Source organism: Monodon monoceros, unplaced genomic scaffold (assembly GCF_005190385.1).
Source record: "Monodon monoceros isolate NGI ecotype Baffin Bay Population unplaced genomic scaffold, NGI_Narwhal_1 Super_Scaffold_16, whole genome shotgun sequence".
NCBI classification, from domain to species: Eukaryota; Metazoa; Chordata; class Mammalia; order Artiodactyla; family Monodontidae; genus Monodon; species Monodon monoceros.
Genome location: NW_021703772.1, coordinates 818010 through 844241, shown reverse-complemented (window position 1 = coordinate 844241; position 26232 = coordinate 818010). Strand labels below are relative to the sequence as shown.

Here is a 26232-nt window from a genome sequence, read left to right as displayed (position 1 = left end):
GGGGGTGGGGTGGAAGGGTGGTCCCTGGAGAGTTGGGGGTGGGGAGGCGGGGTATGGGGAGGGCCTCGCGGGCGTCCAGGCAGGGGCTGGGGGGCTGGGGAGGCACGGGCTTGGATGGGCTTCTGTGTCCCAAGCTGCCAGTGGGGAGTATGCCCGCCCTGGGCCTGTCCACCCGACTCCAAGCTCAGGGTCAGCCTGGCATTGGCAGGTCACCGTGTGGACCTCCACAGCCCTCCGGTGATTTTACCCCAACTCTACCTCTGCTGTCCTCGGGGGAGGACCACAGGTCATGGCAAACACACACATGCACACACACACACACGCACACGTGCACGCACACGCACACGCACGCACACACGCGCGCGCACGCACACGCACGCACACACACGCACACACACACGCACACACACAAGCGGCGTTGTTCCCAGTGTTTGAGCGCCAGTCCTGCCTGGAGCGGTGTGGCGTTGGCACACCGCCCGCCTCTGGGCCCAGATCCCCCGACCGCGGTGGGGACAGCCAAGGCTCAGGGGCTGCCCTGCAGATGGGAGCAACGGGAGGGTGGGCGTAGGCCCGCGCAACAGAGACCAGGAAGAGTGCCGGAAGCCCTGTCTCGTCACCCTTGCAGACCCAACACGGGCTGGGGTGCAAGACAGAGAACCAACCAAAGAGGCTGAATGAATGCAGGACAGGACAGGGCACGGGCCAGCCCAGAGACGGGCAGAAAGGATGCGAAAGGCAGGGAGGCCCAGGGGCCCACTGGTCAGTGATTCTGACAGCTGAACTGTCCCCAGGCGTGAATGGACCATCTCCACGTATGAAACGGGCCAAAGTGGAGGTATTTGGGTTGAAATCAGGGGTTGGGGTCACCAGAGCATCTTCCTGGGGCCCAGGTTAACTGATGGGGAAACTGAGGCTAGTGAAAGGAAATGACGTTCTTGGAACCAGGCAGAATGCCACCCAGGCCCCAACCCCAGCTATGGCTCTGTGGACCCACCCGGCAGGCCTGCTGTGTGCAGGGACCTCCCAGGTCACGTGGCCTGAGAGGCAGCTCCCTTGACCTCGATGTCCTGCCTCTGCCCCGTAGGAACAGGCACGACCCATCCAGCTGACCCCGGCGGAGTGCGAGGCTGGGCTTTGGGCCTGGGATTCTGATGCCCTCTCAACACCCCCAGGGGTGGGCAGGACAGGGAGTCCAGAGGGAAGACAAACCATCGGGCAGTAGGTGGAAAGCCTGCGCTGGGCTGGTGACCAGGCACCCGAGGCACCCATCCCTTCAGGCTCAGTGTCCCCACCTGAGCGGGGGGGTGGGGGAAGCAGGAGTCCTGGCAGTGGGGAGAGCTAGGGGCTCAGTCCTGGACCCCAGAGCAGGGCAGCCTTCCCAAGGCCTCTCTGGGGCGAGGGCATGGTTAGGTCCTGCTGCCCGGGCGGCCTGACAGGTGGTGGCCGGAGGCTGTGTGAGCACACCTGGGCAGAGGTCTCGCTGCCTGTCCCCTGGGGCCGGGAGCTGGACTCCCGGGACACAGCCCTCCCGGCGTGGCACGGATGACCGGGTACAGCTGCTGTCCCTTGCACCGCAACACTGGCCCTGGGCGGAGGTGTGGGTAGACCCTGCCAGCCTGGGCTCAGCTGTGTAAAGGGAACTGGGCCGAGAAGGGAAGCTTCGTCCCTCACGGTAGGTCCAGGCGGCAGTGTCCGGCCAGGGCTTCTCAGAGGGAGGTGGAGGGTCCGTGTTACATGGCTCAGCCCATGGACTTTGCAGGGGCCGCCTCAGGCCCAGTGGATCCCTGAGCTTGTCACTGTGCCATCTGCCTGCCAGGTCCTGCGCAGAATGGCTCTGTGAGGGGGCGGGGTTTGTCTGGGCCGTGCAGCCCAGGGCAGGAGGGCCTGGGCACCACAGGGGCCAGGCTTGGCCTCGCCAGCACACAGTCGTGGCCGCTGGGACGAGTGGTGAGGTGACAGTGCCCAGGGCTCTCAGACTTGGAGGGCAAAGATGTCGGGGGGGCGGGGCGTGTGGACACCAGCAAGGAGTGAAAAGGACAGGCTCAGGGCCAGAGAAGAGGCAGAGGCCACCGGCCACAGCAGGGGCAGGAAAGAGAGTGTTTCACTGTGTCAGGAGCAAAGTGCAGAGCTAGGAACAGTGGGGTCCCCACAGGGGGTGACGGCGGCACCCCAGCGCGGAGGGCAGGCTCCAGAGAAGACTGACCAACGGACCCCGAGGGAGGACAGCAAGGTCCCGCCCGGCGAGGAGCTGCCAGGCCTGGAGCCTCCAGGAGAGCCGCCACCCGGGTCACGTGTCCCCAAGCACATGGGGACACGTGTCCTGGGCAGGCCCTGGCCACCATGTGCACGCTGTCCAGCTCAGGTGGGCTCGGGGACAGGACGGTTTTCCAGAGGAAAGTGGCCAGGTCAGTGGGGTGGCCATGGAAGGCAGGGACCCTGGAGACAGAACTGGGGTCAGGACGGAGGCACAGAGGCCAGCAGATCAGGTCACTGAGAGCCAGCGGCCAGCTTGTCCACACAAGGCCACCTGCCCTCTCACAAAGAAGGGTTGTCCAGCCGGGCATGGTCACCAGGACCCTGCAGCTTCTCCTGAAGGGCAGGCCCAGTGCCAAGCTGGGGAAGCCAAGGGCTCCCGTGGCCGCTCGGGGTAGGGGGCCTGGGGGCTGGGAGGCTGAGATGGCACTGCCCCGGGCAGCAGAGCCAACCGTGGGTCCCTGGAGCCCAGATGGGGGAGGGGAGGAACAGCTAATGAGTTCCAGGAGGTCAGCTGTGAGGGGCCCGAAAACCCATAAACCCTTTATTGGTGTCTCAGGAGGGGAAACCCGGATGCGGCCGTTTATTTACTTTGGATTTCACTTTTCTCTTCTCTTTTTAACATGCACGCCCAGGAGTGTAACTGGATTTTTAAAGAAACAGGACTTCCTTTCTCAGTGGAGGGGCACCCTTTGTTTTCCTCAGTCCTGAAGAAGAAAGGGTTCCCTCCTTCTGTAACACGCTGGACACTGCCCCCGTCACGTTGCGCTCGAGACCGATCTGCCATGTCCCAGGGCACCCCGAGAGACCAGGCCCTGTCCAGCCTGAGGGCAAGAGGACAGGCCTGGGCCTCCAGCGGCTGGGACTGACCAGTGTCCCGCCCGGCCCAGAGCTGGGGAAGTGGACAGGTCTGGTCTGGGGCCCAGATTCCCAGCCTGCCCCAGTGGCTGACGGGCCAGGCCTGCCCTGAGTGTCAGTTCCTTCCTCCAAAGGGACCATCCACAAGGGGGCAAAAAGGAGCCCCCAAACCTTCCCACCAAAAGTGTTTGTTTCATTGGTCACCCAACATTCATCCCCAGTTCTTCCCCCCGTCCTATGCCTGCATGGTGAGGATGGGGGCCAGGAGGGGGCTGTACTCAAGCAGCGGGCCGTTCCAAGGAAGACGGGCTGTGGGGACAGGGACACAGAGGACACAGGCTGGCTGGGACCTGGTCAGGGAGAGGTTGGGGCCTGTGAGCCAGCTGCAGGCGCTGAGGTGCAGGGGCGCCAGGATGCAGCGCGCAGAGGCTCCCTGAGGCTGGGAGCGGCGCTGCAAGGGCCTGGAGGTACCAGGAGATGCAGCTGGCCCAAAGCAGGACAGCAACGTGACTGGTGGTCCCCCCTCACTCTCATAGCAGCCCCACATGCTGGATGGCCCAGGCCACTGGGCATCCTGGCCAGGGAGCACCCTCCCCCGACCCAGCCAGCTCTCAGGGGATCCAGAGCCCCTCCCGGGGGCACCTCACGTGCTCTCCAGGGAAAAGGCTGGCCTGAGCTCACACCCCCCCCAGAGACTGTGGCAGGTTCTGCTCTTGTAGACAGAGCTGAGGAGGGAAGGGGACAACGTGAGGGCGGGGGCCGAGAAGGAGCCGCTGGACCATACCTGCCTGCACCAGGAAGCGGACAGGGCCCTGAGGCAAAACCAGCTGGGCTCCATGCACCCCAGTCTTGGGAGTGGGCCGGGGCCTGGGGCTGGGGGTGTCCGGGTGGGTGTGGGTCCCAGTGCTTCTGTCTCGTGCTTGGACACACATATGCACACGCCCAGATGGGAAGGGCAGGCTGGACCACTCCTACACAGAACAGGTGCGGAGACGCAGCCCCAGACAACAAAGGGGTCCACCAGGGCGACACCTCAGGTCTCAGGGCTCCATGGGCCCCGTGGGAGTGGGGGGACCATCAGGGGACCGTGAGCCAGTGCATGGACCAGAAGGGGGGGGAGTGTGGGAAACACAGGGCCAGGCAAGCCTACAGGCAGGTGCAGGGGCTGCTCCCGTGTGTTCTGGGGTATCTCCCCTTTCACCACTGGACAGACCTCCTATCGCCAGACAAGGAATTGGCAAGGGAGGTGGGGGCAAGAATGAGCCTGCGATGCCTCTGGGACCCCCGGTCCAGCCAAGTGGAAACTAGGATGCCATTAAAACAGATGTAAGGCTCACCTTGCCGGCCTGTGGGTGGGGCTCCGAAGCAGACAAGGCCCGGGGGCCGAATGTGTTTACGAAACCCTCCGCTCACCTTCCGGTCCTGTCCAGGCCCCGGGCTCCAGCAGAGGGCAGCCGGGCCAACTGGGGGTCCCCAGGGGAGGGCTGGACGCGCCTGTCCCTGGACTCTGCGCAGCCCTGGGTGGGCAGGCCACAGTGAGGTGCCTGGGGTCTCCCCTATGCCCAGCGGCTCCAGGAGCTGGCCACCCAGCACCAGCGAGACCTGGTGGTGGAGGCCGAGCGGCTGCACGGGGCCCATGTACAGGCTGCACAGGCCCTGGCGTCCCGAGAGAGGACCCACCGGCAGCGGGTGGAGGTGCTGGAGAAGCAGGTGGGCGGGGACCCAGCGCCCGGCGGGGGTGCAGAGGGAGGGGAGGGTCCCTGCGCCCGCCTGGCCCCAGCCCGAGGTCCTCCGGCAGCGTTACTGCCCGGTGGGCTCCAGGCCATCCCCACGGGACCCCACACTACCCTCCGTCACTCCCACACCTCACTGAGGGGCGGAGGGGCATTCTGGGCGGGTCACCACCCTCTCCGTGCCGCCATCGCCCCCCATAAAGAGGGGTGAGGACAGTCCCTCAGCCGGTGGCTGCTGAGTGTGAAAAGTCCAGATGGTGCCTGGCGCGTGGCAGTCCTCGCGGCGGTGGCCGCTGCGCTGTCCTGCGGAGTCAGGGACGCGGGGGCAGCAGCGCACGGGGGGGGCGGGGCAGTAACAAAGCAGCACAGAGCCTTGAGTGTGTGCCTGTGCTGACCACACCCCCCCACGCATGCATGTGCACAGACACACCCACACAGACACACACGTGCGCGCACACATACACAGACATGCCAGCCGGGGCTGCCCCGCGGGCTCCCAGCTCTCTGCCTCTGCCTCGGGGGCGCTGCTCGATGAGGGAACAGAGGAGGGAACTGAGACGCAGAGACATAAAGTGACGGCCCACTGCCACCCTGAGTTGGTGTCCCTGACCCTCCAAGCCACGTTTGCTCGATTTATAAGCCCAGGAGCATTATTTCCTCATTATTCTGAGTGTGTTCATGGCTGAGTGGAAGGAGGTCCACCCACTGTGAGTGGTGGTCACCCGGGTCCCTAAGAGCCCACGGGGGGGGGTGACCCTGATCAGAGGTGGGGCCCTGCACGCCCCATCTGGCCTCTGGTGAGTCTGTCTGTCTGCCGGGGTTTCCCTCCACGCACACCGCCCCCTTGGGAGCCGTGGACCGCGGCCTCCCAGCCCTTCCGGTCACGGAGCTCAGCCACGGGGCCCGCCCGCCCGCCTGAGCTCCTGCCCTGTCCCCAGGTGGCCAGCCTGAAGGAGCCGCGGGACCAGGAAGTGCAGCAGCGGCGACGAGCCCGCCTCGGCCAGGCCTTCCAGGCCAAGGAGTGAGTCCGGCTCCCGACCCCTGGGTGGCCCGGCTGCCGCTGCCCTGACCGGCCCGGCAGCAGAATCGCTGCTGGGGAAGCGACGCCTCGTGCTGCTCAGCCGGGGGGCCGAGCTCGAGGGGCACCGGGCCAGGGAAGCCACCACCCGTGCCGCGAGTCAGTGGGCACCCTCTGATCCCCTGACCACAGAGCTCCCCCAGCCCTTGGGACCCCCGCCTCCGGCTGGCGTGGCCCGAGCTCCGGGGCCGCTGCTCTCCGACGCGCCCCTCCCCGGCTGCACGGAGCCTCCCGCGGCCGGCATCGGCCCTGGCACCGATGTGGATGTGCTGACCCGGCCAGACCCCGGCGGCCAGGCCCCAGCAGGCCAGCTTCCGCAGCCACGGGCTGCATTCCGTGCCCTCAGCTCTGTAAACATGGGGAAACACGTGGAAAACATTTCCACCAACTGAAGCCAAAAACATAATGTCCCGCAGGGCCCAGCTACCACATCCCTGCGCACAGAGGCGGCAAGACCTCCGTATCCAGGAACTGCAGGGCCGTCACGGTGGCAGGTGGCTGCAAGTGACTCAGAGTACAGTCCCCCCCAACCCCCCACCCCACCCCCCGTGCTCCCCGCCCCGTGACTCACTGCCCGTGAGAGGCATCAGGATGTAAACGTTAAAGTTGTTAGAGAACCACCCACTTTCCCAGCCTATAAACTCTGGGAAAATTCCTGCGGGAATCCAGCCCTGGTTGCCACGGAGACCGAGGCAGCCATCTTAGGCCGATGCCTGGTTCACCTGTTAGCATTTTCTCTCTTTTCCCCCCCATGAACACTGGTCAGAGTGATTTGTTTCCTCTCCAAATGGCCTCTTTTGTTTTGTAAGTGACGTGTTTACAACATCTGCGGGGCACCAGCCAGCCCAGGAAATTCCTGCGTCCGCAGGTGCTAGCCACCACCCCCAAACACCTCCTCCCTCCAGGACTCATGGGGGTGAGAAGGGCCAAAGCTCCTGGAGCCCACCCATTCCAATCACGATCCCGCACTTAAAATAGGCTGTCCTGTCAGGCCTTCCTTTCTGACTGAACCTAGTAACGAAGTTGCCATATGTTGTGAACTGCACAAAAAATAGGTTTCATTCTGCCTGTCAGCTCTGCCTGATTATTGGTGGCTGTGTTGAGAAGGATTCTGAAGTTCAGCCCAGACTCAGAGGGGAAGAGCATGGTGACCCATTAACAACGCTGCTCCGGGCGAAGGAGGCGTTAGTGGTGGTGCTCGCACCCAGGTATTCACCAGCTTGCAGCGGCCCATTGGAACGCATAGCAACCCAGCGGCTGCCCCCACCATTGGAGAGCCTGGTACAGACAGGAAGGGTAGGGCCGTGAGACACACACAGCTCTGATGCTCAAGGCCTGGCATTTAGTAGGCAAGTCCTTTCCCTTCCTCCTCGACCCGGCGACCCCACGACCCAGTAGGCAGCTCCCTTGTGGAGAAAGGGCCTGAGGGTTGGGGGGTGGGGAGGAAGGACCCGGAATCTGGAGATTGACACTTGGAAAGTGTCAACACTTGCCTCTCTTTGGTGACCACTGGTGTCTCAGCGTCACACCTTTGGGACTGAATCTCCCAGCACAGAGGAGGTGCCTAGTAAATGTGCACAGATGAAAGAGGAATACACCCCAGATGCAAAAGGGGTCGGAAAGATTTCTCAACATTGAAATGAGGGCCACGCGCTATTTGATCAATGTTCTTGCTGGTGATTTCTGGACCCTCCTTGCCCAGACTGCTCCCGGGAGACGCAAGATTTTTTATATTTCAATGAAAGTTCAATCAGTGTAGGAGACGCTGTTTTTACTTGTTCAACATAAAGTTGTATACTTAGGAGAAAGGATTTTTCTGATGGAGATAAACTGCTGTTTTCTTAAACATTTCCAATGGCAAGCGTGTGGCTTCCGTGTGAGAGCCTTATGGCCGCCCGCACCCACGTGTGCACTGCTGTGTACCCTGAACCAGGGCCCCCCATCTCTGCCGCAGTGAACCAGCTGCACCAAGGCCCCATCCATCCTCACAGTGTAGTGACCACGCCGGGTGGGCCTCCACAAGAGCCAGATCCTGCCTGCCCCTCCAGGCCCTGTGACCTCCTGACCTCATTCCCGGAGCAGGTAGGGGTCTCCCTGGGGTTTCACCTACGTGGAAGCCCCAGGTGCTCGGGGCGGGTGGGAAGGAGAGAGTGGGAGGAGGGTGCAGCCAGGCAGCCTCCACCACCAGCAGCCCTGCTGGAGCCCCCGTCCCAGCCCTGCAGGGACCAGCCGGCCAGGCCAGGTTCGCTGGGGGAAACGCTCCCCACCTTGGCCGGCACGGGGTCCTGGGGCTTCCCGAGGTCGGCTCCGGGGCTCCCCATCTAAACTGCATACACACTCAGGCCCTAAATTAAAATGTCACAGGCCTGTTGGGGAGTCTCGGGTTTCCTGGCCGCAGAACACGAGCCTGCTTGATAAAACGATTTTGGTTTTGATAAATGTGGACTTTCTGTGGCCAAGACAAAGGCACCCTTGAGTCTGGAGGGGAACCTGAAACAGCACATTGCTGAAAAGTATTTCCTGATAATATTTTTAGCACCTGGAAAAAAAATTTTTTTTTCTCTTTTTCGCCTGTGAGCTGTGTGTGTGTGTGTGTTTGAATGTAATACCCAGCATGGTGGTGCCTCCTGTTAACCCCCAGTCTCCCAAATGGGACTGCAAATGGCCCAGGGTGAGGGCCGTGGAGGGTCAGCAGGCCTGTGCCTGGAAATGCACAGCCTCGCTGGGGGTCGCAACCCAAGGTCTGCCTGCCGAGCACCACTGTGTGCCCCGGGCCCCTGGGGCAGCCCTGCCCCCTACAGGCCCCCAGGTGGACCCAGAAGAGAGCCTTTACTAGGGTCCCCTGAGGCATGTGCTCAGGAGAAGGTCAACAGTGCACCGGAGGGACCTCCTCGGCCTAGGCGGCCTACTCAGAGAAGGAAAGTGCAGCTGGGGGGAGGACGGGGCGTGTGCCCCCTCCCACCCCCTGCAGGAGGTGCGCCAGTCTAGGAGGGGGTCAGAGGTCAGCCTGGACAACCCACTGTCCCCAACTTCCCCCCCGCCCACCCCCCCCACCCCCCGCTGTGGTTTGGTGCAAGCTGGGAAGTTCTGCCCCTTCTCCCTGTCAGGGAGGGGCCACCTGCCCTCCCCCCTGAGGAAACAAACAGGAGAGGGCTTTCGCCTGGGCCCCAAACCCACGGCACAGATGGCAGAGGGCTGTCAGGTTCCCACAGAAAACCCACAGATGGAAAAGCACGTCCTCCTGGGCTCCCACCAAGGTGACCAGCCTGCTGGCAGCTCTGCCCTCCGGGCTGCACTGTTGGAGGCCGTGTCCTGACCCCACCGGGATTTTGCCAGTGAGGTTCACGGACCCTCCCTGTCCAAGGAGGGTGAGGCTGCCACACCCTCCTCCGACCTTGGCCATGGTTTGACCACCACGCTGCAGCCTGGCTCAGGGCTTCCCCCCACCTCCCCACTCAGCATCTGAGCCAGCGGGGTGCCAGGCTTGGCTTGTCCTCACGAATCAGCCCCCACCAGCACCCAAGAGCAGAGAGGGTGGAGAGCCCCCGGGGGTCGGGCCCTGCTCTGGGCCTAGGGACCAGAGGTGGCCAGATGCTGGCCCCCTCTGGAGGACAAACAGAGTCTGACTCTGAGAGCAAGTTCCTGCGGCAAGAGAAGGGCTGCGAAGGCCACAGGCTGGAGACACAGAATCTGAGTTGTGGGCACTCGAGGGCCTGCTCCCACCCACAGGGCATCTGTCCACTTGCCCCCAGGCCGGCGTGGACCAGCCTCCCCGACGGAAGGCTGTTTTACCGGGAGTTGGCCCCAGACTTCTCTTGCTGTGAGGTTTCCTTAGGCCCCCAAATCATCTCCCCCCACATTTCTCCTGATGTGGCCATGCAGGGCAGAAACTGCTTAATGCCCTGAAGTAGCCCAGGCCAGAGTCCTCCTCACATACAACCAGATGGCAAGCCTCAGAGCTGGGTGGGCAGCATGAGGCTGGCCTCTGGCCACTTCCAGAAGGGTTCATCCGAGCACTGCTCCACCAGGGTGGCCCCCGGCCGACGACACGCTGGCAGGAGGGTGACCTGGTCCCCTGGGGTACAGGGGCCTGAAAGGACACCCAGGAGGCCTGCCCCCAGGCCCAACAACTCACGCAGGCCTGAGGGTCTGTCCTGGAGCTGCTTTGTGGACAAGGCACCTCCTCTGGGCCGGCCCCACACGGGCGGCTGGGGACCCACGGAAGAGGAGGAGGATGGCCCTGGCCGCAGGGCACGCCCGCAAAGCCCTCTCCTTGCTGGCCAGGCCACCTCCGGGGGGCTCGGGGCCCCGCTTGGCGCTTTAAGAGCCGCCTAATTTGCATGGCCCGGCCCGGCCCCGCCCAGGTCCGAGTGACCGCCCGGTTGGATATTTAAATCGCGGCCGTAGGGGCGGGTCCGGCTCCGAACGCGGTCCCGCCCGGCGCCTTCCTCCGCGAGAGGCGACCGGAGCGCGGCCCGGCCGAGCGGCAGCGAGCGGCAGCGGGACTCCGAAGTCCACCAACGGCGCGGCCGCGCTCCCCGCACGCCCGGCCGGCCGGCCCTGCGGGCCACTCCCGACCGCGGCCTCGCTCCTGCCCCGCGGTGACCGCAAGCCCCGCTGCGTCCCCCTGCGGCCCCTCCTCGTCGCCTGTCCGTCCCCGCTGTGTCTTCGCTGTGTCCCCCGCTCCGTCCTTCTCTGTCCCCGTTCCGTCCCGCTGTGTCCCTCGCTCCGTCCCCGCCCGCCGACCCCCGGCGATGCCGCGCGGCGCCACCTGGGCGCTGCTCTTGGCCGCGGCCCTGGGGCTCGGGGCGCGCGGCGTGCGCGGCGCTGTGGCCCTAGCCGACTTCTACCCGTTCGGCGCGGAGCGCGGCGACGCCGTCACCCCCAAGCAGGACGACGGCGGCTCCGGGCTGCGGCCGCTCTCCGTGCCCTTTCCGTTCTTCGGCGCCGAGCACTCCGGTCTCTACGTGAGTAACCCGAGCCCGCGGGGGGCGCCAGGGGGGTGCTGCGCCCCGGCCGCTGCCCGCCGCCCCGAGTCCCGCCGCCGCCGCCAGCAACTTGGCACCGTGGCGGCCAGAGGTGGAATGAGGACAGCGCTTCCTCCCTCCGGCGGCCAAGGCCGGACAGCGGCCCGCGGGAGCGGCGGGCGGGGTTGGGGGCCCGAGCTGCGGCCCGGCCACCTTGGCGAGTGGAGCGGGGCGCGCCCGGCCCTGGCCCCTGCCCCTGTCGGACCGCCTGGGGCTTGGGCTGCGGGCACTAAGCCTTGTGCCCCTGCTGGGCCCAGCGCAGCGGGGTGAGGGGAGGCCTGCCCCGTCCCGCCCCGTCCCGGTTCCTTCACAGACAGCAGTGTAACAGCAGGCGGCTGCTTCCTGGGTCCTCAGTTTCCCGAGTGGGGCTCCTGGCCCCTTCAGTTCCTCACTTGGCCTGCCGAGCTCTCAGCCCCTCCCAGGGCCACACGGGCCCCGCCCCCAGTTAACACCTGAGGCCCACTTGCTGGAGGCTGGGACGCGCCCAGACTTTCAGGGGTGCTGTGCGAGACTCAGCAAGCTGGTCCTCTCTGAGCCGCCCTTTCCCTCTCCCTCTCCTCCTGAGCCTGGGGGCTGGCCACTCAGGCCCAGACCTTCAAACAGGACTCCCAGAGGGAGCTCAGGAGAGCGGGGACAGTTCAGGCTGAAGGACAGCAGAACCCCCCCCCGGGGGGACCCGGGGCCACTGAGGGAACGCAATGTCACGCCTCATTGCTGCATCGAGCATTTACTGGGGGGGCACCGTGTGCTGTCCTCTGAATCCCAGCTAGAAAAGTGCCGGCACCCTGTACCTCCAACACCATCGCCCCGCCCTCTGTCACTTCCAGCACCACCTCCACCTCCCCCCTCCACCGCCCATCAGCACCACTGCCTGCACTGTCACCTCCCCCATCAGCCCTGTCACCTCCCCCATCCACACTGCCTCTCTCCACTCAACCCCAGCGCGGCTGCCAGTACCACTAGCTGCCCTCCCACCACAGCCCTTCCATCGCCAGAGGTGGGAGGGGCAGCCGTTCTCTCTGTAGGTGCCACCCAGTGCAAGTTCCTCCGGGCCAGGACTTGGACAGAGGGGCAGGACTGACTTCCGGAAGTATGGGGCTGGGGGCAGAGCTGTGCTCAGGGTCTTCGGGAGCCAGGGAGGCCCATACATCCTAGAAGGGGGAAAATTCATGTTGGCACCGCCTTAACAGAGCCTCTGTCCAAATGCTCCTTGAGCATTCGGGCCAGGCTCAACCTCCTCACCCCAAGTCACAGGTGAAAATATTGTTAAAACGGCTCACCAGACACAGCCTCACCGAAAACATCTACCCCTGCCAAAGCGACTGGGAGACGCGGTTCTAAAGTGGAGAGATGTGCTAGCAAAACAAACGGTTTCATCTGAAACCAGCACGTGGTTCCTCGCAAAACCTGTGTCTCCATAAGAGCTCTTTCCTGAAAAAAGCTATCGTCTGACAAACACCTGCCCATGGCGACTTAGGGAGCCCACTTCACCTCTCTTCGCTCAGTAGGAAAGACAGTGGAAACCTTGAGGGCCCCGGACACCTTGCCTGAAATAATGGCCAGGGCTCTGTGGTCGAGGAGGGAGCAGGGCAGAGGGTCAGAAATGAGGCCAGTTAGAGAAGAGAAGGCATTTATTCCGAAGCAAGTGGGTCAGACCGGTGCATCCCAGCCCGCGCAGCTGAGACGATGCTTCTCTGCATGGCCCTGTCTCTGACCCTCGTCCAGCCGGGTGCGGCGTCAGCCAGCCCTGAGGCCAGGTGCCTGCATCCGGCCGAGTGAGGACCCTCCAGGGCTGGACACACCGGCCCGATGCCTGGCAAAGAGCAAGCTTGTGGAGTGAATGGACACACGGGTGAGTGAATGGAGGCCTCGCCGTGACCCTGCGTGAAGATCAGTGCTTTCTGATCAGAATCGACCCTGGCAAGGACTTGGTCCTGCCGCGTGCACGGTGGCCTTCCTTCTAGAAAGCCCCGTCGTTTTGCTTCTTTCTCACGCCGTAGCAGCCATATGTGGTGACTTGTAAGGCTCTGAAAATCGTTAAGAGTCCCTTCTGAACACAAACCAGGCCGGCCCTGCTGGTGGGCATGGAGCGCGGCAGCTGAGAGGGAACTTTCTTGCAGGGAAAAAAGCTGGACAAGTTCACAGGTAGAGATGGCAGCTGTGCTGTGGCCTGCAGGCCCAGCCGAGGTGCAGCGTCCGCTCGGGGCGGCCATGGGGACTGAGAGGCCGTGAGGCTGGCCAGCGGTGGTGAGGAGCCCCCGTTTCCCCCCAGAAGCCCCCAGGTGCAGCCCCCGCCAAGGGTGGGGCCTGGGGGCTGCAGAGGAAGATCTTGGTTTATTTGGCATCAGGAGCCCCAACTGGCAACCTCAGGGAGCACTTCTGCTCCTTCTTCGGGGAAGGAGTGCCAGGTGGGCAGTGTCTGCGAAGGTGCTGGGCACGCTGAGAGGGTCCACACGTCTGTTACGAGGGTGCAGTGGCCGAGACATGGGTGCGGGGTCTGCCGGCTGTGTCTCCAAGGCTGGGCTGCTGGGGGTGATGCACAGGGTGGTACCCGCCTTGGTGTGCCTTCCATCCTTCCCCTGCTGGCCCCTCACGCACAGTGCTGTGACACCCTTGACCTCTGAATCTTGGGGACTCTTCCTTGTTCTGGTCTTTTGGAGCACCTTGGGGCCAGTCACGGAGAGCCCCGAGTGGGAAACGGGAAGGGTGTGGGCCCGGGGCGGGCAGTGGCACCTCTGAGCCTGGGGGAAGACGTGTTGACAGTTGATTTGACCTGAGCCCTGGCCAGCAGCCCCTCTCTCTAGTGTCCCAGGCAAGGCTGGCTCCACACCTGGTGTCTGCTCATCCGCTGGCATCCCCACCGGGGGCAGAGTCCCCGCCCAGCCTCTCCCAGACCGCCTGCCCAGGGGAGGTCCGCAGGCGGCCCGGGACCGGTGGCTGGCCGGTTCCTCCGAGAACCCCGGCTTCCCCACCTGTGCAGCCCGTGGCACCTTTCCAAACAAGACAGTCAGCTGGCTGGCCACCAGCTCCGAGCCATCTGGAAAACCCACCCTGACCCACAGGACAAAACCAGTGAGATGGAGGCAGGCCTGGCAGTGGAGCTCGGCTTTTCTGACCTGAGGAAGCCCCCGCAGAAACGCATGAGCCCCCTGGCTGGGAGGAGAGGCCGCAGCCTCCAGGGGGCAGACAGGGTCCTGGGCAGGCCCCTCCCCACCCTCCCTTCCTGCTGGTACCTGGGGAGGAGCGGGGCACAGGCAAGGGGCTCAGAGCTGGAGGTGGGCAGGGGTCGAGGGAGGGTCCTGGGTGGCCTGGCAGCCCCACGTGGGGGGAGAGTGCCGGGGCGAGATCCAGGCTGGCCCCTCGGCCTGGACCTCCCGGCAGCCCGACGGAGGGCGGGCAATGCAGTCCTCCCCGGCCCAGAGAGGAAAGTGGGCCTCAGATGCAGGCCCAGGGCCCTCAGGACTCCTGCGTCCCGCTGCCTCCTTGCTATTCCACCCCAGCCGTAGTGCGGCCCAGACAGAAGTCCTGCTTCCTCGGCCATCCTGGGAGCTCCCCTGAGACCCCGCCTCGTTCCCACTTGGTCAGAGCAGGCAGCTGGGCCTGCAGCCCTGCCTTGGAAATGCTCCCACTTCCCAGAACAGCCACCCCGCTGGCCTGGGCGCGTGCGGCACCTCCTCGTGGGCCTCCGGCTCCTGGCCCTGCCCCTCCAGCCTATCCGTGGGGCGGCCGAGGGAGCCTTGCCCAGTGCGAGTGAGACCTTGCCTTTCTCTCCTGCCCTTACCCAGCCCCCCTGGCCTTGGGGCTGGGCCCCGTGTACCTGTGCCCCCCCATCCCCCGCCAGACCCCTGGCCTTGGGGCTGGGCCCCGTGTACCTGTGCCCACCCCGTCCCCCGCCAGCCCCGCTGGCCCTGGGGCTGGGCCCCGTGTACCTGTGCCCCCCCGTCTCCCGCCAGCCCCCCCTGGCCCTGGGGCTGGGCCCCGTGTACCTGTGCCCCCCGTCCCCCGCCAGCGCCACTGGCCATGGGGCTGGGCCCCGTGTACCTGTGCCCCGTGTACCTGTGCCCCCCGTCCCCCGCCAGCGCCCCTGGCCTTGGGGCTGGGCCCTGTGTACCTGTGCCCCGTGTACCTGTGCCCCCGTCCCCCGCCAGCCCCCCAGCTCCCTCTACTCCAGCCAATACAGAACAGGTCACCCTCAGCCACTGTGCTTGCTGCCAGCTCGGAGCCCCTCCCAGGACAGGCAGGTCTCCTCCCCTGAACGGGCCCCATTCCCCCAGCCTGGTCCCTGCGCTCCCCGTGTGTCGCTTCTGACCCCACCTCGGTTGTTTACCCTGCACGGGGTGTGTGCCCCGCGAGGCACATCAGTACACGGTCCTGGCACCCACGTGTGTTTGACTGTATTTGGACGTCGTGATGGCGGATGTGGACGTAGGTGTGTAGGTGCGTCTGCCCACTGGGGGAAATGCAAGCAGCGACACCTCAGTGGCCGTGAGCAGTCCTCGGGCTCAGGTCCTGGTTCCCAGACACCAGTCATCACTAAAAGGAACTGGGGCTCTCTGGAGATTATACAGCCACAGCAGGAAAAGAAGAAAATGAGCTTGGAAAAGCTTGTGCCAGAAAGTAATAGAGTGATCAAAGAAAGATGGGGATGTGGCGGAAGGACACAGAGGCCACACGCGAAAGGGGCTCTCGGGACCAGTGAAGCATTACTTTAATGGTAGTGACAGATTTCAGTCCCTTAAGGAAAGGGGAGCCAGCGAGTTCACGCCGATGCGAGTGTAGATACATGATTAAATGTATAAACGAGGGAGAAAGTGGTACTGACCACGCTGCCTCGGTGCTGAGTGTCCTGCTCCAGACAACCGTGTGTTCTCGGTAGAGAATGTCCTTGCTCAGGGGAATACACAGTAGGGGGCTCAGTGGGTAAAGGGTCATCACTTCTGCAAGGTACTCTCAAGTGGTTCAGGAAACATCTATGTAGAAGGAGAGAGAGCATGATGAAGCAAATGGGGCAGAATCCTAGAATTTGGTAAATGTGGATCAAAAGTATGAGGAGTGCCTTGCAATTTTTCTGTAAGTTTGACATTCTGTCAAAACATAACGTAACCTCTAGGGAATGCCTTCTGGCAGGAACACCCGGAGCCCCGGGCACACACCCGGCCACCCTCACTGGGAAGCCAGCCTGGCCGGCTGGGAAGGACTCAGGTGTCCCCCTCCTCAGCTCTCAGGGGCTGTGTGAAGCTAGAAGTGACCAGCTCGCCACAGCGTGCCTCCAGGACAGCCCACCACTCACTCACCATTGACTTATTTGCTAATTCATTTAGTCACACATCCATCCGGAAACCTTGGTGGAGCCGTAGCTCTGAGTCAAGGAGCGGACATATGCACCAGCAGCAGAGTTTTACTTTTAGTCCTAAAATTCTGTCTCTTTTGTTCACGGTGCTCTCCCAGCCTCTGCAAGAGAGCTAGCTTGTAGAAGCAGGTCTGTAAACATCGGCTTTCATCCTCTGACTGTTGGGATAACACACCCATAATTCCATCTTCCCAAAACAAGCGCTCTAAACATTTTGGCGACATCCTTCCCGATGTGTTTTCAAGTGCATTTGGGGCTGCCATTTCATACAAATTTCCATTTTGCATATTTCGTTCAATATTATACCGTGAGCATTTTCCAGTGCCTTAAACTTGCTGTGAAAAGTGTGCTTTTTGGTGGCAGTATAATATTCCATCCTATGGCTATACCATAATTCTTTTCAGCAGTCACAACCTGTGGACTGTGTGGGTGGCTTCAGTGTCTCCGGGGATGCTCCAGTGCACATCCATCCTACACACATCTTTGTTCAGGCAGGTCTTTTGTTTTTCCGTTCCTCATAATAAGTTCCTCCAGGGGGGCTGGCTGGGTCCCAAGGAATGTGCTTTTCAGGGCTATCTCCCTACTTCCCCCTGCTGCCCAGAGGGCGTCCTTATTTACACCCTCCTCTGCTGGGGGAAGGGGGCCTCCTCAGTTGACCTGAGTCAGCCTGGAGGGCACAGCATCCGGCCCGCCAGCAGCTTCCAGGCCACACAGGGTACCTGTGGTCCAGTCGACGATGGGGTGGGGACAGTGGGCAGGCCCAGGGACAAAACAAGCTGCGGGAGCCTGGGCCCCAGTGGACACTGCGCCCATGGCTCTGAAACCAGGCGGCTGGAGGGGGCTGCCCAGCTCGTTCCCCCCCCCACTCCCCCCACCCCCGTACCTCCCCACAGGGGGTCCAGCCTCAGAGCCTCAGCAGCCATAAACTGGCCGTTTACACACTGGGGCAAGTCCTTCACTGAACGCCTGCTGTGTGCGAAGCGTTACCCGGCTCCCCAGCCCGAGGACTCGGCTCGGGCAGAAGTCTGAGTGCTGGGGGCTGAGTCCAGGGTGGGAGGAGTGGGCACCGTGTCTGGGTACAGGTCCCAGGACCACGCTGTCCTCCAGGCGGGTCCAGGCGGCTGGCCGAGGGCCAGACACAGCCCCCTCGGGCCCTCACACACGTCCTGCGCGAATATTTCCCGCTACCTGCTCTGGGCAGAGGGTCTGTCGGGCACAGGCAGCTCTGGAGGCTTGCTGCGGATGGGGCCTGGGGTAGGGCTGGTGTCCCAGGGGAGTGGCCACCGTCCCCAGAGTGAGACTGGCAGGGTGAGAGGTCTAGGTGTGGGAGCAGAGGCACACCGTCCCTGCACTTGGAGGTGGCAGCCAGGGGCGGTGGCTGCAGGGTGACAGTGGACCCGACGTGGCCTCAGAGCTCAGGGCAGCAAGGTCAGGCTGTGCTGGGCCCGGGGGAGGGGGGCCTGGGTGCCCAGGCACAGGGCATGTCCAGGGGCCTCTGGGGGCTTGGGATCTGGTCCTAGGGGGGCACCTGGCCCAGGTGTGCCAGAGGTGAGGCAGGAGCTGCCATCTAATCTACACAGAGAAGGAAGGGAAGGGCCGTGAGGACAGCTGGAGGGACAGGACACGGGAGGGGCAGGTGCCTGGACCCCCCGCCCACTGGAGAGGCAGCCCCTGTTGGAGTGGGGTGGGACTCAAGGGCCTGGGCTCTGGACCATAGGCAGGACCACAAGGCCCAGCAGGAGACGAGAGGGTGGCCACGGGGAGGCCCTGGACAGCTGACGGCAGGGGGCACGGTAGGGAGGTAGCAGAGGGCCTGCGCCCCGAGGGCCCAGCCTGGGAGGGGGAGGGCCGTCGCCCCAGCGCTGCGGGGAATCCCTCCTCCCCAGCTGGGCGCTGAAGCCAGCCCACTGCCCCACCCGCAGGCTACACCCTGGCTGCCCAGCAGTGCCCCTTCCCCCCATCCTCTGTGGCCCTCCTGCAGCCAGGCGAGGCCACCTGGCACCCCGGGTGCTCAGAGAGGGCCAGCCTCCCCTCCTTGCCAGGTCTGGGTGTCCAGGGCCCCACCTTGCCCGGGGGCCCAGGGCGCTGCCCACAGCCGCCCTGCGAGCAGGACCCCAGCCCCGAGCTGTGCTTGTGGAAGGAATCCTGGTTCCCCAGAAAGCTGCCAGGAAATAAAAGACATGCCTACATTTTTCAAAACAAGCTTATAAAAGGCCTCAGAACTTTATTGTTTTATTTCTGGCAGAAACGTCAAAGCAGGAACCAAGGCCCCGCCCTTTCGGATCTGATGTTTGCAGAGCTGGGGTACTGTGACCGTGGGGTCCCCAGCTCCCCTCCAGGCTTGCCCGCCTGGCCCAGAGCAGCCCCTCGCCCAGCGAGGGTGGCACCAGCCAGCCCCAAGCTGCCCAGTTCAGGGACCAGCCAGACACACGTCACACGCTTTCGGCTGCAAGTGGCCTCTGAGAGGCTCTCCAGGACATTTCCGCTCTCTCCCAGTTTTATCCAAGTCGGAAATGCCACCAGGCCATCTCTCTGCGCTTTCTCCTGACTCAGCGGAGGGAGGGCCGGCCCCTCCTGTGAGAAAGGCCTGGGTGCCTTTCTCTCTGCGGGCCACACGCACCCCCAGGTCAAGGGGAGGCTTCCTCCACGCCCCGCAGGCCCCCTTCCTGCTGCTGTGGCCTCGGGGCCTCCCCAGGGGGCCAGCCCAGGCCCACCTGGCTGGCCTCAGGTCCTGAGGGGCAGCGGGCGCGGGGCGGCACATTGCAGGGCCCGGACCCAGCCGACGGCTGGCCCACGTCAGGTTTCCGGTAGGTCAGTGGCTGAAGAGCACGCTGGTGCCCGGCAGGGGGTCGGGGTCGAGTCCTTTCTCCTGTTTTCCCGACGTGTTGCCCGTTCTACAGAGTGCTGTTGCAAGGAGAAAAATAATAATAGATTGATATTCTGTGGGAGTAGCATTCGCTGGCCCTGAAGAAGGAGAGGGACCCCGGTGGGGGGGAGGGGTGCCGTGCCGCTCCCGCGCCGCCAGCCCCGCCCGCCCCACCGGAGGTTCAGACGTTCTCCCCTGGAGGAAGACAGTCCAGGCACGCCCCTGACCAGGTGGCCCCGGCCCTGCTCTACCCTGGCCCCGCCCCGTGGAGAGGGCGGCAGCCATCCGGTGGGGGCGGAGAGGGGAGCCCGCCGGCCGAGCGCTGGCGGGCAGGCCGGAGGCCTCTGCACACACCGCACACACCTGAGCACCGGACTTCAAAGGCAGGAAGGAAACTGGGCAGAGCGCCTGTGGGGGAACCACGGGGCCCAGGCCAGCCGAGGAAGACAGACGGGGGTGCAGGATGCAGGGAGGGCGGGGCAGATGGTCCCACCTGGCAGGTGGCCACGGCCCTAGGGACCCTCACTCCAGCCTGCGGCGCCCCCCCCCCATCCAACTGTGACTCCTCACCCTTGACTATGTTTTCCTAAACACGGGCAGAAAAGGGGACCCAAAGCAAGTGTGCAGCGAAAGAGCAGATGTGATGCCAGCCCCGAGGGACGGCGGCCCCAAGTTAAGGCCTATGGTTGCCGCTCCACCTGCATCAGCCCACACCGTGCAGCCCTGACAAGGCTGCCTGCACCTGCCTCCTTCCCTCCAAGTTATTCAGGTTCTTCCATCCATGTTTTGTCCATTATCACCGTGGTTCAATTACATAGATCGTCTTCAAGTTGTTTGTTTCACTGTGGTGGACATTTGGAGCTGTTCCTACTTTTAGACCATTGTTACTGTGCTGTCTGGGAACATTCCGGAACGTGCGTCCCGGTGCACGTGGGCGCTGGCGTGGAGGGTGGTGGGCCCTAGGGGTGGGGCTGTTGGGCATGGGCCGCACCCGCCGCCAGCTCGTGAAGTACAGATGCCACGGGTGTTCCCACTGCAGGACACGCTTGCCAGCCCGGTGGTTGTGGACGGGCGTGAATACGAGGTGCTGCTGCTCTGTTTTGTTCATGAGGCTGAGCACATCTTGTTCGCTTACCGTTGGATTGCCTCATTTGTAAGCCCCCTGTTAAGTCTTTCCTCTTTTCTACTGAGTTCCCTTTTTTCTTGTTACTTTATGGGAGTTGTGTACATACACCAGGTCACAAGTGTTGCGAACATCTTTTCCTTTTCTCTGCACTTTACTTCACGCTCTTTGGTGCGCCTTTGGGTGAATAGGTACTCTTGAGTTTAATGCAGTAAATGTACCCGTCTTTATTTTTATGGTCAGAGGTTTTTTGTGTCTTTTTTTTTTTTTTTTTTTGCGGTACGCAGGCCTCTCACTGTTGTGGCCTCTCCCGCTGCGGAGCACAGGCTCCGGACGCGCAGGCTCGGTGGCCATGGCTCACGGGTCCGCAGCATGTGGGATCTTCCCGGACCGGGGCACGAACCTGTGTCCCCTGCATCAGCAGGTGGACTCTCAACCACTGCGCCACCAGGGAAGCCCCTGTGCCTTTTTTTAAAAAAACATTTTATTTATTTATTTGGCCGTGTTGGGTCTTAGTTGTGGCACGTGGGATCTTACGCTGCGGTGTGCGGGCTCCCTAGTTGTGGCATGCGGGCTCAGTTGCCCACGGCATGTGGGATCTTAGTTCCCTGACCGGGGATGGAACCTGCGTCCCCTGCGTTGGAAAGTGGATTCTTCACCACTGGACCGCCGGGGACGTCCTGTGCCTTATTTTAAAAATCACCTCCAAGTCTTGAATATGTTCTCCATGGCCCCCCACAACAGCGTCTCTGCTGTGCAGCTTGGTCGCTCACACCTCCGTGCCTGCGCATGTGGAGCTGGGCACGAGGTAGGCCCCCCAGCCCGCCCCCCACCCCCCACCAAGTGTGTGCCTGGGCCGTCTCCCGGCCCTCCTCCTGCCCACCTGTCCGATCACTGTTCCGTGTGAGAGCCCAGTGTCCACTACAGCATCCATCCTGGACCAGCAAGTCCTTCCATCTTTTCCTCTCCAGGAAGTCTTGGTCCTTCTTGGCTTTGCCTTTTCATATAAAATTTACAGTTGGCTTATCAGGTTACACACACACACAGACACACGTCTGCCGGGACTTTTACTGGGATTGCGTGGAGTATGAAGACTGATGCGAGAACTGATACCTTTACCTGGGTTGACTCACGTGGCCCAGGAACAGAGCACGTTCCTGTGTTTATTTAGATTGTCTCTGACATTCTCTAATAAATCTAACATCTTTTGTTAGATTTATTCTTAAGGACTTGCTATTCTCTATACTGTTGTAAATGGTGTCTTTTCTTCGTTTCTTTTCTAAGTACTTACTGCTGTTAATGTGGAATCACAATTGAGTTCTTACCGTTTCTAATTTTATGTGTAACAACCAGGCCAAGCCTCTTAATAATTCTACTGCATCATCTGGATTCTCTTGGATTTTCCCACGTTCACGTTCGTAGCATTTGCACCTGACGATAGTTGCGTCTCTCCCTTTCTAATCGTTTTGCATTTTGATTCATTTTTTGCCTTGCTGTGCTGGTTGGATACATTGCGTGTTAGCAGGACTCAGAAAGAAAGTGTTCCATGTTTCACGATTAAATGTGATGCTTCCTCCTGTTTGTTTTCAAGATGCCCTTTTTCGGATTAGAATGTCCCCTCCTATTCCTATTCTCATATTCAGGGAATTTTTATCACATGTGGATGTTGGCTCTTAGTAAATACCATCTCTCTACCTATAAAGATGATTATATGATTCTCACCTTTAATCTGTTAAATTGGTCACTTAAATTAATTGGATTTCTAATGTAAAGCCACGCTTGTATTCCTAACAGAAATCCAAGTTGGTAATGATTAATTATTTACCCAGTTCATAGATTGCTGGATTCAGTTTGCTAACAATGCGTTAAGATTTGGGCAGTTTTATATGTGAGATTGGGCTGTTAGCCCATCCGTGTTACATTTTAGTGTCAGGGTTATGCTAGCCTCAGAAAATGAGTTCTTCTGTCTAGAAGAGTTCGTGTATCTCTGGACTTATTCCTTGGATGTTTGGTAGAACTCACTGGTGCTGCCATCTGGACCTAGAGTTTTCTTGGTGGGAAAATTGTGAACACTAATTGAATTTCCTTATGAATATAAAAAAATAGATTTTCTGTTTCTTTTCACATTTGGTAAGTTGTGTTTTTCTAGGGGAAAAGATCCATTTTATATACAACTTCAAGGTGATCAATGTAAAACTGTTGAGGTCTGGGATTTGATGGTACCCTCCTTACAGACCAGCGGTCAGCCTGTCACTGCTTCTCAGAAGCTGGCCGAGGCCCAAGGCTCCCGGGTCGGGAACAAAGGCCGTTAGGACTCGTGGTGCAGGGAGAGGCACACCATGTGGTTTGCCTTGGTGTCCCTGGCTCTCCTCGTGGTATCATGAGGCCACACGGAGGGGCCCAGGCAGATGGAACCCAGACTGTGGGTTTGTGTCATAGCCAGGAAGCCCTGGGCTCGGGGAAGCCATCTCTCCTATGGCGAGCCTGCCTTTGCCCGCAAGGGAGAGGACACTTTGTCCCTCGAAGCCAATCTCTGCAAACACAACCCCAAGACCCGGCCCAAGCAGGGAGCGGACGAGCAAAGCGCACAGAGGCCTCCCCCACGGCCCACCTCCCCGCCCCACCTGTTCTGGGCCAAGCTCCAATTTTCACACGAGTCTGCCATTCCGTCAGCCACCCTGATTAATCGGACCAGCAGAGGCCAGGACCAAATCTGGGTGATTTGCTGCCCACAGGACTCCAGGCAGCAAGATGGGGTTCAGCCCCAGGTCCCAGGTGCAGCCGGCTGTGCAGGATCCCAGAGAGGCCAGGAGTGGTCCAAGGCCAGGCCACCGTCCATCCTGACGCACGAATGCCTGCGGACCGCCCTGCTGATCTTGGATGCCATCACCAGTGATTACAGAGGCCGTAAACTGGCCCAGAAAGCAACTCCCATTAGGGTGACAAACTCACCCTGCTTTTGCGCAAACCTTCCCAGTTCTACACTGAAAATCTGGTATGCTGGGAATCCCCCAGTCACAGGCAGACTGCGAGGGTTGAGCCCCTGCCCCGCCATGGAGAGACATCCTGTGATCCCTCTCCCCACATGCAGACGTGTGACCTGAGGGGACGCAGGCCTCTCAGTTTAGGATCTGTTCAGCTTGATTCGGATTGCCTGTCCCACCGGTTTGGTTAAGGGCCGTGTCTCTGACCATTTGTAGTCTCAGTCATCACACACAACAGAACCCGAGGCCCAGTATGAATTCGTGTCATGAGACAAACAAGGGTGTGCCGTCGTGAATTTACCTGCAGGGCGGGCGGGGCCCACACCTGGGCGGCAGGCACAGCAGAGCAGTTTGTGACCCGAGCGTCCCGTCGTTTTTCCACTTTCATAGCTCGCAGACAGGGATGCAAACCCAGCGCAGGTCAGGTGGGCAGCTGCACTGCTGCCTGACTCAGGTGGGCTGTGAGGGCTTTGCCAGGCGCTGGATCTAGGGGCACAAAGCAGTCACCTACCCCCGGCTCCCCCGGGGGCTGAGGTGGTCCTGCCCAGGTGCGGGTTGAATACTCCTCAGCCACAAAGCCAGTGTGCCCGTCCTGGCCCCGTTAATCACCTCCTCCCCTAGCCACCCTCTGCTCACACCCAGACCTTTCACCAGGAGGGCTCAGGTGCAAAAGCAACAGGCATTTGTGTAACATGTACAGACACTGTTACATCCCCCACAGGGGCCCCCATGGACCACCGCAGATGACAACGCGCAGTGTCCTCAACCAAGTGACCGTGTCTCCAGGACCTGGAACTCTGCCATCCGACAGAAAGTGAAATTCGAATCCTGCAGCCCCTGTATGGTGGCTGCCCCTGGGGGCACACCTACCAGGCTAGGCAGGGCTGCTGTCAGGGAGAGGGATGCCTCACGGTGCCAGGAACGGTCCGGGCAGGTCCCTGTCTTCAAAGGAGGGCTGTGTGACCCGGTACCCACACCCCCCTTAGTCCTGGCCACCACCCAGAGGCCAGCCAAGGGGAGCTGAACCCCTCCTGGGGCCACGTTTGGTGAGCAAACAGCCCGGCCAGGGTGCGAGGACCTGGGCAGGCAAGGCCGCAGGGGCAGAAGCCTTTCAGGATGATTTCGAGGAGGCTGGTCCAGGGCTCGTGACACCAGGTGCCCTCAGAGGATGGGGAACACGGAACGCTTGTCGCACACCTGACTCTAAGCACTGCGGGGGCCTTTGAGACCCCAGCCCACTGCTGCCACACACAAATGGTCCAGGGAGTCGACGGTGGCAGTGCCGTGGCCAGAGTGGGCCGATGAGGCTGGAAGGGCAGCACCGTGACGGCAAAGTGTCAACAGCAGTGAGACCCCCATGGAGGGCCTGGGAGGGGTCAGAGGTGGCTCACGAGGCCGACTTCTGTGGACACAGGCCTGGAGTGTGGCAGTGGATTTTGAGCCCCTAACGCAGAGCCCTTTCTTTGGCTGGGTCATGGTGGTGGCTGCATTGCCATCTCTGGTACGAGGAGGGACACAGGGGCATCCCCGTCAGTCCCATCAGAGAACAGCCCCACCCTGGGCACCTGCCCGAGGGACCCGGACCATGCAGCCATCAGTTGCAGTCTGTTCCCAAAGATGGGCACCCTTAGTTGGCCGGGCTGGGCTCCGTCCGGTGGCAGCGCCGGCTCTTTCTGCGGAGGGTCCGGTTGTGAACCTCTGCGCATCGTGGCCGTGAGGGCTCGGAGCAAAGGCGTGGGCGCATGTGGGTTCCCGCAAAGCGCGGCCCACGGAGCCCCGCCCAGCCTCGTCTGCGTGACCTGGGAGCTGCGAGTGTGATTTGTGTTTTTAAAGGGCTGTGAAAACAAAAACAGAAGGGGCAAAGAGGCATATGCGAGGAGCCCGTATATGGTCCACGGCGTGAAAAGTGTTTACCATCTGGCCCTTCAGCCGGCAGTCTGCTGACCCTCCAGCAGACCCTTAGCAGCCCCCGCAGGTCAGTACAAACCTGGACGTCCCTCAGAGCTCCTTCCGCGGCCGGGGGTGCGGGGGGGAGCCGGTGCTTCCAGTTCTGCCCACGTGCAGACTGACCCGGCGCCACTTCTGGAGTGGGCGCTGGAGCCGGACAGCCGCTGCCCCCCAGTGGACACCATGGGGCCCAGCTTAGCTGGGCCATCGGCGAACCAGGCAGGCTCTTAGGGCCCCTCTGGGACCCGAGGTCCCGCTAGGCCAGGGCTGCGCTCCGGGTGCCGGGGCGTTAGCTGAGCCCCCCCGAGGGCAGCTGCTGTTGTTTCACGTAAAACCGAGACGGCTCGTGGCACAGGGACCTCTCCCTTTGGCCACCCACCCAGTTGGGCCCTTCCCTTGCTAGTGCTCAAGTTCAAGTCCGCGCGCCCCAGTGGGGATATTGAGCAGAGAGTCACAGGCCCCGCAGATCACACACATCTCCTACGAGCTCTCCCGGGGAGCGGGCAGGGCCCCAATTTGTAAAGAGGGTGCAGTGGGCCCTGCCTCGGGCAGGGGCGCTGCTGGGCAAGGACAGGCCTCCGGCTCCGGCTCCGGCTCCGCTTGGCTCCCGACGCCAAGTCCTTTCTGCTGCGGGGCCTGCGGGCGGGGTCTGTGCTGCCCTGCCCTCTCCACGTGCAGGGCCCCTGGAAGGAGAGCCCAGCCACCTCCCGGACGGACGCGCAGGCAGCGATCACTCGTTCAGACACAGAGGCCACGTGGCCCAGATCCACCCACAGGGCCCCTGAAGCTTCCCGTCCCCACTGCAAACCCGTCTGAACGCCAGGAGTCGAATTTGGGCATCTTCTCTTCCTCTGGGAGCGCAGGAGAGTGGAGGGGCCGCGGGCAGAGCAGAGGCCAGCCCCCTCTTTAGCCTTTAGCCCCTCTTTCCCGCACCCCTGCACTCCTGGGCCCTCCCTGCTCCCCGAGGCCCAAGGTCAGGAGCGCCTACCTGCCACCTTCCTCCTGCCTTCCTT

The 26232-nt window shown here is 62.1% G+C and overlaps 2 protein-coding genes across 27 annotated transcripts in view; both read left to right on the top strand.

Annotated features, from left to right (window-relative positions):
- Positions 1–9238, top strand: part of CROCC2 (ciliary rootlet coiled-coil, rootletin family member 2) — a 77729-nt gene extending 68491 nt beyond the window's left edge. The window contains 8 exon segments of the mRNA XM_029225589.1: positions 1085–1174; positions 3831–3998; positions 4678–4821; positions 5783–5865; positions 6269–6341; positions 6343–6436; positions 7877–8004; positions 8894–9238. Of these exon segments, the coding sequence (XP_029081422.1) occupies positions 1085–1174; positions 3831–3998; positions 4678–4821; positions 5783–5865; positions 6269–6341; positions 6343–6436; positions 7877–8004; positions 8894–9238 (1125 nt within the window).
- A 1138-nt stretch (positions 9239–10376) lies between these two features.
- SNED1 (sushi, nidogen and EGF like domains 1) overlaps positions 10377–26232 on the top strand; it is an 88924-nt gene continuing 73068 nt past the window's right edge. For 25 of the 26 annotated variants that reach the window (XR_003793957.1, XR_003793956.1, XR_003793954.1 and 22 more), the window contains exon 1: positions 10377–10889. Coding sequence is in view for 21 of the 26 variants with exons in the window: in XM_029225389.1 (XP_029081222.1) it covers positions 10677–10889 (213 nt within the window). In the remaining 5 variants the exon portion in view is untranslated. The remainder of the gene's footprint in view (positions 10890–26232) is intronic. The other variant, XM_029225378.1, reaches the window with a different exon arrangement.